The sequence below is a fragment of the Lepidochelys kempii genome, chromosome 8 (assembly GCF_965140285.1).
Source record: "Lepidochelys kempii isolate rLepKem1 chromosome 8, rLepKem1.hap1, whole genome shotgun sequence".
Classification (NCBI taxonomy): Eukaryota; Metazoa; Chordata; order Testudines; family Cheloniidae; genus Lepidochelys; species Lepidochelys kempii.
This window is the reverse complement of record NC_136387.1, coordinates 71,094,006-71,110,259: the sequence shown is the minus strand read 5'-3', so window position 1 is coordinate 71,110,259 and position 16,254 is coordinate 71,094,006. Positions and strand designations below refer to the sequence as shown.

General features: G+C 40.1%; 1 protein-coding gene across 1 annotated transcript in view; it reads left to right on the top strand.

The window, feature by feature from the left end:
- PLPPR4 (phospholipid phosphatase related 4) overlaps positions 1 to 16,254 on the top strand; it is a 47,687-nt gene that overhangs the window by 6,573 nt on the left and 24,860 nt on the right. The window contains exon 2 of the mRNA XM_073356953.2: positions 10,230 to 10,415. Within this exon, the coding sequence (XP_073213054.1) occupies positions 10,230 to 10,415 (186 nt within the window). The remainder of the gene's footprint in view (positions 1 to 10,229; positions 10,416 to 16,254) is intronic.

Below are 16,254 nucleotides of genomic sequence, written 5' to 3'. Positions count from 1 at the left end.
TTAATCAGCACTTCCACACAAACTGATCTGTGTTATTTTTTAATTATGTTTGTACGTTTCACAGTTGTATAGAATATGTGGATAATCTGGGCCTCGTCTTTAAAAACTAAGGGAGAGGACTACTCATGGAAGCTCAGTTTGCATCTGTTTAAATAGAAGGATATTTTCATAATGAAAGATCTATCACCATCAGGAAAATATTAGGAATTGAAACATTGGGCTAGTCTACACTGGCAACACTAAGCGCTGCCGCAGCAGTGGTTTAATGTGGCTTGTGTAGTCACGGCAGAGGGCTGGGAGAGACCTCTCCCAGCGCTCTGAAAAAAACACCTCCACGAGGGGCGCTGGTACACGGTCTACACTGGCGGTCTACACTGGCGCTTTACAGCGCTGAAACTTGATGCGCTCAGGAGGGTGTTTTTTCCTCACACGAGCAAGAAAGTTTCAGCGCTGTAAAGTGCCAGTATAGACAAGCCCATTGTCTGTGACCATTCCTGGAAAGAGATCTGCCCTTTGCTTTGTTGATCTTCCCTCGTTAGCATATTCAGAGTACATCCTCAGTACATTCAAGGACAATAGCCAGAAGCTTAGTGCCTCACATTTTAAGTATGAATCTGGAAAACTTCCAGGGATATATACCTCCTGTTCCCCAGAGGATGAAGATGTCTGCAGATGTGGCATGGACAAATACATTTATTCATAGTGACAGGAATATGCTCTGTTTCAAGGAAAAATCTGTGTGTGATTTTTCTTCACTCATTAACCAAACATCAAAAAATATCTGGGGTGAAATCCTGGAGCCTGGGAGTTTTACCACGGACTTATATGGAGACAGGATTTTACCCCTTGCCTTTTGTCTTCAGGTTTGCATGTACAAACACAGAAGGCCTAATTTTCTCTCACTTACACATGTATAAATATAGAGTAACCCCACTGAAGTCAATGAAGTTACACCAATGTATAATGGGTATAAGGAATCGGAGAATCAGGCTCAGTAGATGAAATCCTGGCCCCGCTGAATTCAATGGGGTCAAGATTTCACCCATTTTCAGTACGCTGAAATACAGAATGCCAGATCCTGAACTCCTGTAAGTCAGCAAAGCTCCGTAGATTTAAATGCTAGCTGAATAATTGGCCTATAAACTTTGTGTTACTGTGGATTTATTGGCAGAATATCCCTACACCAGTTACTTGTCTCTGGGTTTGCTGAGTCGTGAATGCAGCTCAGAGAGACTATCCACAGAGTTAAGTTTTGTTCCTTACCTTTTCATGTGATATGTAAGGTGGTAATGGGGTTTCTTTTGGCAGTATTTCCTCAAGCAGACAGTATGTGACCCAACCAATCACTGTTATAATGTGGATCCCTTCTCTGAGAATTGATAATCCATCCACTTTTGTTGGCTACCAGACAGGCTAGAAAGCCAGGGGTAGGCAGTACCTTAGAAAACACAAAAGAGATCTATTATATTATTGTAGCAGTCAGTTCTGTAAACTGGTGGGTTTCCTCGGCTCCAGTTGAAATAAATGGGTGTTGAGGATGTTCAGTGTATCTCAGGACCAGAAACTTAGTTCCCATTCATTTTTAACTTATACTGACAAGGTGAGATTCAAAATGTCAGATGTCGATGCACATCACTAAGTATCTCAAAAATTCCACTTCTCAGTCATTTCTGGATTTTTTAGGTGTGTAGCTATGCATGACACACATCTGCATTAAAATTATTTGCTTAGGACTCTGCAAGGTTTTTGTAGGCTTGACTTCCAGGATATGCATTGCCTATGGGAATTTAGTGATTAGAATGGGAGTTTTACCTCTATAAGGAATTATAGGATCAGCTCCTCAATTTCGGGGAAAGGGCAATTGCTGTATGCTAATTAAAGGGTTCAGAAAGAGTCAGGAACTACACCAATGTCTCTTGGAGGCACAATGGAGGACTTTCCTCCCTAAATTTAAATCCAATGAAAAAGCATGTTTAATCTTAAAAAATAAAATAAAAATAAAAATGTAACCGGTAACACTGATGAGCTGCACACAATCATTTTGATGATTTGGTCCCATGAAGGGGAGTTTCCACTTTCATCACAATAAAGATCATATGTCTAGCCCTTTACCTTGTGAAGATAGCAGCATCAGTTTACTATTCCTAAGCTAATCATGTGAGCAACTATGAGGGGTGAAATGGACAAGCACCTGGGTCATGCAGTAGCAGGAGGCTGGGGAGGGGCATCCTAATGACCCACTCTCCTCACATACATACCTTTTTATGTGAAAGGTGTCAGTTCAGTCTGGTATGTACCTGAAAGAAGCTCTAAGCTCCACTGAAATCTTTTGGCTGGCCCTGAAGTGTGGTCAAGGTGCACAGGAGTCAGTTTTGTTTGGGGGAATTATGTTCAAGACCTGGCCAAAGCATGCTAAGGAGAGCTCTGCTTGTTCTTACTTCTAACACATTCTGAGGCCAGGACAGAGGTGTCTGCTGCTCAGTCAGGCAGCTTCCACCAAAGGTTGAGCCTGCTCTGGCAACTGCTACCATTTATAACTCCTTATGCATTGCCCCCTGCACCACTAGAAGTGCATGGTGGATGCACTTGTAGACCTGCATTCCACACCACCATCCTGCCAGCCTCTCCAGCAGCTCATGAGAAGGAGAGGAGGTGGGAATATTGTGCCCTGAGGACATTTGGCAGTGTTGCTCTTGGGACCCACCCCAATGACCCTCCTAAGCTGTGGAGCAGACAACAAAAAATATATAATTGTGTGCAAGTCTCTTTAAAGAGAGTTCCCCCTCAGAAACTCATGCTTTAAAATATTACTCACTTCCAAAAAAAGGGGACCATGGTCTTTTAACTCTAGCCCCGATTTCCACATTGAAACCCCGAGGCTAAGCAGCAGTGTGGTAGATCCCATGACCTACTAGCCCATTGTTGTGGCCTCTCGGTGATACTGCAATATATGGTATTAAATAAATTTATCAACAACATTGTCCTTTGGCCTAACCAGTAAGTCAGTATTCAGGGCCTTGCTGGATTGTTTCTGTTAGAACAAGAAATTGATTTTACTAGTCAGATATTTCTTTGGTGCAATCTTGTTTCTTTATGTAGAATGCACCCACAGTCCTGTTTCCGTGATCACAGTAGGAAAGAAAAGCAGAAGGCAGAGGAGGCAGTTTCTCTGCTCACAGTTTCAAAGCCTGTCTTTCCAGCCTGTACTCTGCACAAAAGAAAGCTCTCTGTTGGCTTCCTCCTAGGGCAATGCTCACATGGTTTCTCTGGTTTTCTGCTCACTTTCCCGTTCTTTTCACACACTCAGGGCAGGTTTACACTTAAAACTCTGCAGCAGTGCAGCTGTAGCACTTCAGTGAAGCTGTTAATATGCTACAGCAGAACTTCTCCCGTCAGTGTAGTTAATCCACTTCCATGACAGTTAATCCACTTCCATTATTTATACCAATGTAAGTTTATAGTGTAGGCCTGGCCTCAGACAGCTGCAATCAAATCAATGCCCCAGCCCCTGCGTTGCAGTCAGTCTCCAGGCAAACCCCTCTGGCCACATGGCTCAGCTTTTACTCAGGCATGGCCTTTGATGGTTTCTTCTGTTGTTTCAGTTATCATGAAATGAAGAGGCTAACTGCTCCCTCATTTACCCTTGATAGAAGGCAGCTAACACATCCATCAGCTTCATAGCCTATAGATCTAAGACACGCCTGCTGGCAGCCACATACACGCTCCGGCACAACAACAATAATGTAAATAAGATAATACATATACTTTACGATCATGAAGAGAGTCATAGGTAACAAATAACAGGTGTAGAGTACAGCATGTTATGAAGAAGTACAAAGATTGCATAGATGTGTCATACAATGTATTATTGATACATAGAGGATCTATGAGGACAATTTCATGCAGGTGAAGATCCGTGTGAAGTCTTCACTAGGTGAGTTGTTGTAAAGATGCTAACCAGAGTTGACCATCAAGGTGTTTAGTTTTTTAGTCAGGGAATTTATTATTTTTGTGTTCCCTGAGCATCAGCAAAATACTGTCATACTGGGGGGACCAGATTGCATTTTCTTTGGCAGAATAATAGGCTTTTCCAACTGGGAATGTGTTTTTTATTTGTCTCTTTTCTTTTGTTTAAGAAAACATATATTTTGGACCTAAAGTTCTTGACAATGTCATTTCATGAAACGGTCAATATTTGCTTGCTAGTGACTCAGAGCAAACATCACTTGCAGAGAAAATGAAGCTTTGGTTTGGAAAATTCTCCAAGGAGGAGGAAAACCTTTTTTTTTTTTCTGATGGCTGGACAGCATGGTTATGAATGCAAATGTCGGGATTCTGAAAAGAACCTGTGAAAGGGTAAAGCCCTCGGCCCAAGATTTTAACTGTGTTCAGTGCTCCAAGCTAGCAGGAGGGGTTTGTGGCTAGAAGCATCGAGTCAGATTCTGTGCTAACCCAGCATTGATTTTACCCTTCTGCAGGCTTCTGCTCTTTAGTAAAAGGGGTTTGTCACCATCACTCAGCACCAGTCACACTACAGCAATACGAATGGTAGTGGTAATGATAACATCTGAGGCGGCAGAATGTAACTGATTATTGCTTCTGGGAGCATTCAGTCCTGTGTGCCTTTTCACTTGGAAATATTTTGGTTTAAGAATCATAGAAATGTAGGGCTGGAAGGGACCTCAAAATCCAGCCCCCTGCACTGAGGAAGGACCAAGTAAACCTAGACCATCCCTAACAGGTGTTTATCCACCTTGTTCTTAAAGGCCTCCAGTAATGGGGATTCCACAACGTCCCTTGGAAGCCTATTCCAGAATTTAACCATACTTCATAGTTAGAAAGTTTATTCTTAATATCTAATCTAAATCTCCCTCACTGCAGATTAAGTCTCTTACTATTTTTCCTACCTTCAGTGAACATAGAGAACAATTGACTAAACATAACTAATTTTTTTAACCTGTTTCATAGATCAGGTTTTCTAAACCTTTTATCATTTTTGTTGTTCTCCTTTGGAATATTTACAATTTGTCCATCTCTCTCCTAAAGTGTGGCACCCAGAAATGGACAGATTACTCCAATTGAAGCATTACTGGTGCCAAGTAGAGCAGGACAATTAACTTCCATGTCTTACATATAACACTGCTGTTAATACACCCCAGAATGATATTAGACTTTTTGGCAACTGCATCACAGTGTTAACTCATATTCAGTTTGTGATCCACTATAACCCCCAAGATGCTTTTCAGCAATATTACAAACTAGCCAGTTATTCCCCATTTTGTAGTTTTGCATCTGATTTTTCCTTCCTAAGTGAAGTACTTTGCATGTCTTTATTTAATTTCATTGATTTCAGACCAATTCTCCAATTTGTCAAAGTCATTTTGAATTCTAATCCTGTCCTCCAGTGTTTGCAACCCCTCCCCTCCAAATGTTAGAAGTATACTCTCTAAGTAATTAATGAAAATATTGATTAGTACCAGACCTAGGACTGATCCCTGTGGAACTCCCACTTGACTAGACATCCCCCGCTCCCTCAGTTTCACAGCAAACCATTGATAACTACTCTTTGAATATGGCCACAAAGGCATACGCAGTGCAGAGTGGCTGGTGCCTGGCTTCCCCGCCCCCTGCACTAGAAACTATGAGTATATGAGTTTACAAAAATCTCTTGGAGGGGCTTCCACCAGATCTGGGACCCCCTCTATAAGGTTTGGGTCTTGCTGACTAATTAGAGCTCCTTTGCTTTGCACTACATCATGAAACACAAAGGAGCATTTGGCCTTTATTCTTCTCCTGAAAGTATTTGTGAATATGTTTATCTCTTGTTAAGTTTTTTGGGGAATGGCATGATAGGGCTAGGTCCCCTGCAATATAAATAATAATCATCACAGTAATGAATAATACAACTCTATGTCTTAAGAAAGCCTCTTAACTAGAATGGGGGTGGGGGTGGTGTCATGAAAATTTGAGCAAAAATGGGCAACATTTGAAGTTTTGTAACCAGCTCTTCTCCTAACTGTGCTGATTATGATCCTAATACAAAGTCCTTTGAAACCAGTGGGAATCTTTCCATTGATTTCACTGGGCTTGTATCAGATCTTCTATTTCCAGGGATAAATTATAATCCAGAGCAGAGATTAAAAGTCAGAAATTTCTCAATCGACCGATCATGTCAGAACACGAAGACTCATTAGCCCAGGTCATTGGGTTTATTTTTTGTATTCCAATTAGAAATAAGAAAAAGATTTTCTATTTTGTAATTAAAACAATGCATATTATTACCTTCTAATTATGTCTCACATGTTCAGGGTGTCAGAAGCTAATGCCTGTAATTAAAATGCTTATGCTGCCCTAAGCAGAATACTCAATCAGTATTCGTATTTTTAAACAGCAACTTAGAATTATTTAGGATATTGAACAAACACTTCTATTTTCTTTGCCTTTTTGAAGATGCATTTTATATTTAGGTTGATAAAAAAGATACGAGAACAAGATGTCTTATGAGACCTGACATACAATATATTGCAAATTGTCTATAAAAGTATTTGTTTGTATTGCTGAGGAATTATTGTAGGGGTTATTAGGCCTTTAGAGTTATTCTTTTCTTTTGGGGAGAGGGTGGTTATGTTCTGAAAGAATATGGTAAACCTAGAAGTGAAAAGCACAATGGAGTCCTGTCCTTTGTGGGGGTTTCTAAGCAAATGTGGATGTTTCCTGGATTTTGTAATTAACAATAATAAAACTGCAGTTAGCATATGCAGAATGCAGATCCCTTCGAAAATGATCTGTAGGCCCATTAACTCATTATACTACATCACTATATAAAATATTACATATTTAATAATAGCTGAATCTCACTAGATAAATGCAATTATATAGCTGGGAAACAATCAGATTGGAAATACGGACTTGTTGGTAACATACTGTCCTAAAACTCAAGAAATCTGGGTCCACACCAGTGTGACCTGGAGCAAATCACATAATCTCTTTGTGCCTCAGCTCCCCCTCTGTAAGAAGTAGGATAATTATTCCTTTGCCTGTTTTGTCAATTTAGCTCTTGGAGGCCAGGACTGTTTCTAATTATGTGATTTGTACACCTAGCACAATGCTGCCCTGATCTCAGTTGACGCCCCTAGGTACTACTATATTGCAAATAATAATAATAATGATTTTGATGTCAGATTTTACAATTGCCTAAACCATGATGTGTGGTGTCGGTGAAATCACACTGTGTGTGGGCCTACGTGTTGCCTAGCCACGATAGAATGGTGCAGAGCTGCACTGGCCCAGGTGGAGCTAAGGTAGGACTGTGCCACTATCCCTCTCTGAGTTTTCCAGTGGTGGGGATAACACGTACACTGTACCATTCCATTGAATGGACATCTCCCAACCTCCCGCGAGCTGAGACACAAAGAGATTATGTGATTTGCTCCAGGTCACACAGGAGTGGAACCCACCTGAACAGCTCTGGGTGAGTGCATCAGGGGAAGATAAGGGGATACACCACTATAAGCCTCCATCCTCCCACCCCATTTGGAGATATTTGTGCACCCAGAAGCAGTCTCAATAATCCCCTGAGCACAGGGACTGTGACTGTCCCTTCCAACTGCTGGGGGAGAAAACCAGGGGAAAGCTCCTTGTTCCTTACTTATCCATGCAATCATACTGAGTTACTACACATGCAGGACTGTCACTGAAATCAAAGGGAGTTCTCTGGAGTGCCCAATGTGAGATGAGAATTAAACAATTCATCTAACTAAAAAACGTTATTTCCAATGACAGCAGAAATCACAAAATTCAAATGGGATGAATTTACTATTTATTTAAGTAAATCTAATGGACTTCTTGTGTTATTTTCAAGACACACTTGGGAATGCCACTCTTTGCTTTATTCAGGATGTCAATTCACATTCCTTTCCTATGCAATCACAATCAGCCTCAAAAATGTAATTACAACACAATCAACCTGACCACTGAGAACAAGGAATGCAAAGTTATTCCTTAGACTACCTTCAGTGCACTTTTCATAGCAATACTTTTGAAGACAAACTAAACTCTGCAGCTCTTTGTGCTGTGTAGCGCTTCAAAGCAAAGCTGTTATTTTCAAAAACCAAGACCCATTATAAAGCCTGTTTCAGTGGAGTCCAGTTAACAACCTCTTTCACCCCCCCCCCCATTACATTTTCTTTTTTAAAAAAACCTGTACTAAAAAAAGCAAACATTTTAAAGTTTGGAAATGGCTAATTAATGGATCCAGACAGTTTCCCATTGCCCTTTACAAACATTATCATTCATTATCTTGTCACCTGACATACCTTACACACCCAGTCTTCACTCTGTTTTACTCCAGAATGGATATAAGCAGAATGTATCACCTGCTTTTATCCCTTTTTATGAAATGTGCAATAAAGATTTAAAATGCAGCATAATCCAGTGATACATTAAATTCTGAAGGAAAACTACATTTTCTCAGTGTGATGTGTTGGCATAGAAGAATATTTTCTGCAAGGGAAATAGAATAATTCATGTTTGGTGCTATGAAATATCTCCACTGTCTGGTGCTGTAGGTATATGCAAATCTTTGTGGACCTTGCAAGTTTGTACTTTTAGCTATATTAAGAAGTGGAAGAAAAGCAAACATAACAGCCACCTTCAAAATAAGAAGGAAAAGTAATGCTAGCAATTACCGTTCCATTAGTCATGTTTACCTTCACTGCTGCAGGGAACTGCAAATCTTACCTCCCTGTGTCAGCCAGGTTCATTGCATCCCAAGGGGTTTCAGCCTAAGGGAGGGCAGGCAGGGTGCTTCTACTGTGGCCCTCCTCCATGGGTGATGCTGGGTAAATGCAGATTTCAGTTCTACTGAGCACTCAGTGAGGACCTCCTCAATGGAAACTGAGAAGCATGGGGATGCAGTGAATCATCATATGCTGCTGCCCCCCGCCAAGCTGCCTCCCCCACCCAACCCTGGTCACTTTGTGGACTGTACTGGCCCTTACATGCACCCTCGTAGAAGGGTGCTTTTGCCTGCTTGCCATTGCCACAGCTTCTCTGGTACACTGTCTGCCAAAGAGGGCCCTCTGATAGAATCGGTGCTTTCAGAAGTTCAGGGAGAGCCTGGGTGAAGTTTCCTCCTTAAGTCTAACTTTTCTCCCTAATGAATTAATGGAACTAATCTCTAAAGGATAAAATCACTAAACATCTAGATAAAGGAACCATGACCCATAAACATCAGCATTTTCTACAGGAGTAAATCCTGCCAGGCAAAGTTGTTTGGGTTTTTTTAATAGAAAAAAAGCCTTCACCCATAATGAATAGGTGAAGGCAATTCACTCTATATATATAAAAGAAAAGCATTGGATACAATTTCTCATAAAATCTTCCTTAGAAATTGAACTCAAATTGGCAGGGGTATATACACTGTCATGTGGATTGAAAACTGATTGAAGGACCCTAAACAAAAGGCCACGATAAACAGCAAAACACTGAGTAGGATAAAAGGTGGCTGTTGGTGTACTTCTGGGGCAAGTGTTAAGATTGAACAGCTCATAAAACGTATCTGAAAGAACAAGGGTGTTTGACACTTTTGATGAGTAAGTCATTCAAGCAGAAAACAGAAACAATACCATGTGATTTACCTGAACAGTCATTCACTATATATAGCAAATAGTCAGACTTCATTAACAACCCATATGTTGGCATATATTTGTGTAACCTTTTTGTCAAATAATTATAAATAGGAAATGAGGCCCCAATCCTGTAACAAGTTGACCACTGCACCGGTATGTAGTAATCCTTGGGGCACCAGACATGTCATCCTGAATTCACTATGTTGCAGGATTGGAGCATACTTCTGAAAAAATCAAAGTCTGTTCATGATTGTCTCACCGATGAAAAGGCTAAATTGTTTGGGAAATAAGATTGCAAGAAATAGTTTGACCAGCTCAATTGACTAAGGCAGTGGTGGGCAACCTGCGGCCCATGGGCCACATGCGGCCCGTCAAGGTAATCCACTGGTGGGCCGCAAGACCGTTTTTTTACATTGACCGTCCACAAGCACGGCCACCTGCAGCTCCTGCAGTTCACTGTTCCTAGCCAATGGGAGCTGCGGGAAGCGGCGCGGGCCACAGTTTGCTGCTTTTGCATAAATATTATAGGGTTGTTTGGGTTTTTAGGTTTATTATTACAAAGAAATAACAATGAATTGTTTTTCCTTCCTTCCTTCCCAGTTGCCCATACTGGCATCTTCTGTTATTAGTCTCTATTTTCTTGAGCTTACTGATGTCTTCAAGCCAGTTCACTCTGGATTCAGCTGCTATGACAGGAGTCTGAGTATGCCATACATTGAACCTACACAAGAGGCTGTTCCCTTCCTGATGTTGCTTAGTTTGACTTTTGCTGGACCTGCAATCACAGTAAGTTATGGGAATGTTCACCTGCCTCCCCTAAAAAAAGATTTAGGAGCAGATCTTCAGTTGGTTTAAATCAATATGACTCCATTGAGTTCAATGAATTACATGAGCTGATGATCCGATTGTTAGGTTTTAACATGCAATTTTTATCCTTCTAACACAAAATGTTAATAGGGCCCCAAACTTTACAACAGAAAAGTGTGGATTTTTAAAAATCTCTTATTGACTTTTAATAGGCTTTAGGGTTCCCAAGTCACTTGGGCAATTTTGAGAATTTTACCCATTAATCCTAAGTGGTACAGTTATGAATTAAGAATAAAATATTCATCATATTGAAATTAACAATGGAATTTCTCTCTCTCTCTCACACACACACACACACCCACAAAATGTTAAAGTATGTTAAAAGGATGAGAGTAAATAAGAAAGTTTCCTTCTTAACTGTTTATATTGAGATGCTAATCGGAAATGCATAATCAGACAAAGGCTATCATGGAAGACACTCTTAAATGCAAATTAATTTTGTTCTCTCCTTTTCACTCAGACTTTAAATACCTTTTCACGTGTGCTGACGTTTTTGTCAAGTAAATCTTCCTGTGGTTACAGAGCCAGAGCCAAATTCTGCTCTGAGGGCACGTCTTCACCAGCAACGTTAAAGCGCTGCTGCCCCCAAGAGGGGAATAGCTACCAGCGCTGGGAGTGCGGCTGGTGCACTGTCTACACTGGCGCTTTATAGCGCTGAAACTTGCTGTGCTCAGGGGTGTGTTTTTTCACACCCTTGAGCGAGAAAGTTGCAGCACTGTAAAGTGTCAGTGTAGACAATCTATCAAGCAATCTGCAATTCCAATGAACACTCACTGTAGTTGCCTGAGTGTAAAGACAACAAAATGGAGCCAGTACATGTGGGTGTAGGCTGGGAACAGCAGAAAGTTTCTACACAATGTGAAAAAGTCCCTTAACTCTGTCTTAAAAGGACTCCTAGTAGCACACTAGTAAATTATGGTTGCGATTCACCCCTCCCTGAGCAACTGGGCTTTGTGCAGAGAACAAAGGCGGGTGTGAGGGATAGAATTCACCTTTTACAGCCTGGGATGAAAAGCAGGCTGTGTATGGCTGTTCATTCAGTGCATTTCCCAGCCTCCTCCACAGTGTTTTTTGACTATTCATTTCCATAAATTGAGATCCCACTGACTACCCATTGGCCAATCAAACAAGTCCTTAACACTGGCCTAATTAAAACTAGCATAAAGATATTTCCATCTGTAGTCCACAGGAGAGACTGTGGAGTTCCACCCATGCCCTCTTTGCTATGGGCATGAACATTAGAGGGCGTGCATGGATCTTCTGTCCCTTTGTGAAGATCACCCTATATAAATCACTGTTCTGTATATTATGCTGAATGAAATAGTGTTTGTACAGGACCTTTCATAGTTTTGTTAATGACCGTGATCACTAGTGCAGGATTTTTTTGGCAAATGGAGATGCCAGGTTACACTCAGCAGTGGCTTACATGCAGTTTTAGATATAAGAGCCAGGTTTCTTCAGTGAGTGAATATTGACACTGTGGTTATTTATTATTCTTTCCAAAAGTGCCCTGGAGTATCTAACTTGTAAGCTATAGGATAGGCAGGAAGGAAATTAATTCAATGGCTCATCCAAAGGGAGAACAAATTTTTAACAGAACCTTCCCAGTACAGCACTTAAATATCAGTGTATGAGCAATTCAACTACTTTTATATAGTAAATGAAATAAAATGATCTTTACTAGTATAATAACCCTGCTGGAATGACAATGTGAAGGTAAAATGAAATGTAAAAACGTTATTTTTATGTACACTTAGAGTGCTGTCTACACTGCTTTACTGGGGCACTCATTTGCTCATTTAACTGTGCACTTAGATACTACAATGCTATAGCTACCTCTAGTACACAAGAACAGGCAGGGCAACAAATTCATCCCTGTTCCTAACTCCTTTGAGTTTAACCAGGGATTAATTCATTCCTTTGTGCTAGATCGGATAATATGAAATTGTGAAAACTCTAAAATGCGACTCTGCATATACAGAAATGAAGAGAAGGGGTGAAATCCTGCCCCCATTGAAGCCAATGCCCAAACTCCCATGGAGTTCAGTGGAGCCAGGATTTCACCCTATGAGTTTTTAAATAGAGGTATGGCACGCTGGTAAACATCTGTGTCACTACTTCTGTTCGGGTATCCCACCTTTTTGAATGTGCAACGCAATGAATGACAAAATTCGTTGAAAGTGACCTATGGGCCCTGTATATACACTGGGAGAACTTTGCTAAGAACAACCATGTTCATAAACTGGTAGGAAGCTCACCTACATTCTTTATCATTCTTGAACAGCTGCTCCTCTCTTGCCCACAGTCCCTTCCATCTCACCGAGGAATTCCGCCTCAGGGTCATTCATGTTGGTGTGCATCTAATTTCAGTATTCCCAGCCGAAGCATTTCAAAATCATGAGTGGAATTCAAAAAGTCATGTGATTGACTTAAAGAATCATGAGGGTTTTTTTTTTTATTGGTTTCTTTTTATAGGTCTCATGTAAATAATATGGTTTCAGCAGCAGGGGCTTTAAAAAAAATATGAACTATCATGACACTTGTGATAAAAACAAGAGATTGGCAATGTTGCTGTGTATGTGGCCACCTTGGGCTTATTCACTGCTGACTAAACTAGATCCAAAAGGCTTGCCCTTGGAGAGCAGGTTGGCTGGGTAACTATGGGTTTTTTTAATTCTGTCAGAATGGATTTTCACACTGGCATCTACAGGGAACAGCTGCAGGAGTCATACTGAAGTCATACAGGCTCAAGGACTATGAGCCAGATGCAGTCTTGGCATAAGTGCACTGAACTTTATTGATGTCAGTGTATTTACACCAAAGCTGACTATTAACAGACACTTTCAATGGAGGTAATCTCTGTTCTGGGAGCACTTCTAGCCTGAATGGAAGAACCATGGTATGTTATGAGTTTTTCATGTCTTTTTTGACACTGGATTCATAGGACTTATTTGGTCATGCCTCTGGGCCAGGAACTGCCCACATTTCTCTGATTCTATGTACGAGTCAACTGGAATGCTCTAAGATTGCAAAATAGTTCCTATTTTAACCCCTTGTTTTTATACGCTCATAATTTACTCAGCCACCCATTGGATGGAAATTTTCAATGCTTTGTATATGCCTGAAGATTATGTTTTCTAAGGGCTCATTTATACAAACACTTAGATCACAACAACCTGGGGTGTAATCTACCCTGCACTTGCCTGCCATTCACTAAGTGTTCGTGTGGACCCAGCTGTCAAATGCTAAAAAGTTCTCTAATGCACTTTGGTCTATCCTACTTGGAAGCAGGAGCAGATCAAAGGGAACTAGGAAATTTTTGCTGCATAGCAAAAAAAAAAAAAGGAGGGGGTGGGGGGGGCCACATGGACACTTAGTGCATGGCAGGCCAGTTCAGGGTAGATTTATACCCGAGCTTGCTGCGAACTATGTGTTTGTGTGGACAAAACCTAAGTCTGAGCAAAATCCCTTGAACTAGGCTTCAGTTCAGTGAGAATGCCAAAAAAAAAAAAAAAAAAAAAAGTACTTTCCCATTGTGAACAATTCTAATCACAATATTGCTTTAGACAGGGCTAAATGCAAAAAAGGCTGAAAATTAAAACCTACTTTGAAAATAATCCTCACCAATGACTAGTGCATTTTCTTGCTTTTAAAAAAGATGGTTTTGATTTGCCAGTTATGATTATTTTAAAATTGCATGAGACTGTGCAGTAGAAAATGTTGTGTTCAACAAGTGCGTACTTAAGCCCTTATCTTGCAAAGATTTACATGTGAGATTATTTTATGCACATGAGTAGTCAGAGTGAGTCAGTGATACTACTCATATGCGTCAAGTTAAATAGGTGTGTAAATCAAGCAGGATTACGGAATAAAAGATGCATCACAGTTAGTTCATTGTGCCTTTTTCAAAACTATCTTGCTGATTTTAAACGTTCATAATGTCGAAACTCCTGAAGCCATTTTCTCCGAACTTGGCTTGTCTATAATTGTCTGAGTATTTTTTAAAATATTTTTGAGACTTAAATACTGAGCCAAATTTGAAGAAAATAAGTCCAGAAGCGTCAAAGTTATAACCATTAATTATTAGCCAGCTCTAGGAATGCCTTAATTCACGCATACTAATAAGGACATACACCAGTACATTTCCTTGTACCAAAATGCATACTTAGCTTGTATTAATAATAGAAACTAATGACAGTGGTACACACCAGTTGTCTGTTACTCACTGGTACCTGTGAATTATGGAACTAGAGACTTACCTTTCTTCATTTTTTTCCTTCTTTCCTTTAAATAAAAATCCTAGGAAGTTAATGCACAAAGAATATACTTATGCAAAATTTGAGTTGCACAGTTAAGTATTTTGTATTTAAATTTTCATTAATTTTCCAAGGAATCATAATTCATGCAAAAGATGCAATATATAAAATGAAGCACTGAGAACCATACCAGGAACTCCAATACTCTAACATAAAATTTCCAGAAGCCTAAGAGATCCATACATAACTTACTACATTATGGGAGCAACAGGAACTGAATATCATTGTCCAGGTTCCTTCCCCACTCTGAACTCTAGGGTACAGATGTGGGGACCTGCATGAAAAACCTTCTAAGCTTATTTTTACCAGCTTAGGTTAAAACTTCCCCAAGGTACAAACTATTTTACCTTTTGTCCCTGGACTTTTTGCTGCCACCACCAAGCGTCTAAAAAATATAACAGAGAAAGAGCCCACTTGGAAACATCTTTCCCCCCAAAATCCCCCAAGTCCTACACCCCCTTTCCTGGGGAAGGCTTGATAAAAATCCTCACCAATTTGCAAAGGTGAACACAGACCCAAACCCTTGGATCTTAAGAACAATGAAAAAGCAATCAGGTTCTTAAAAGAAGAATTTTAATTAAAGAAAAAGTAAAAGAATCACCTCTGTAAAATCAGGATGGTAAATACCTTACAGGGTAATCAGATTCAAAACACAGAGAATCCCTCTAGGCCAAACCTTAAGTTACAAAAAGACACAAAAACAGGAATATACATTCCATTCAGCACAACTTATTTTATCAGCCATTTAAGCAAAACAGAATCTAACGCATATCTAACTAAATTGCTTACTGACTTTTTACAGGAGTTCTGACCAGCATTCCTGCTCTGGTCCCAGCAGAAACAACACACAGACAGAGAGACCCTTTGTTTCCACTCCTCCAGCTTTGAAAGTATCTTGTCTCCTCATTGGTCATTTTGGTCAGGTGCCAGCGAGGTTGTCTTAGCTTCTTAACCTTTACAGGTGAAAGGGTTTTTCCTCTGGCCAGGAGGAATTTAAAGGTGTTTACCCTTTCCTTTATATTTATGACAATCATGTTAAAAAAAAACCTCATATACAAATTGATGTAATATTTAATGATCATGGCTAACAAAAAGGAAAGGGGAGAAGAAAAACAAATCCCTTCTGAACCCCCAACCTCAATCTCTACCCAGAGGCCTAGAAAGGTAAAAACAGTTAGAGCAGGAATCAGTTTGCCTATGTTATCTGGTGAGATATTCACTTACGTTATCCCATGTTTAGAGTATGTTTTAGGTCTATTTCCTTTAGAGTAAATAGTCTTTACTACAATATCATCCAGTAACTTATTTTCCCAAGCTATTACTTTAGGAGTATCTGTGTCTTTCCATCAAACCGAATTAGTTTTTGCTCACTATCAGTTCCATTAAACAGTAGCAGTTTTTAACTAGACTTATTTGCAGCCCTGAGGTTCCTCCTAAAATGC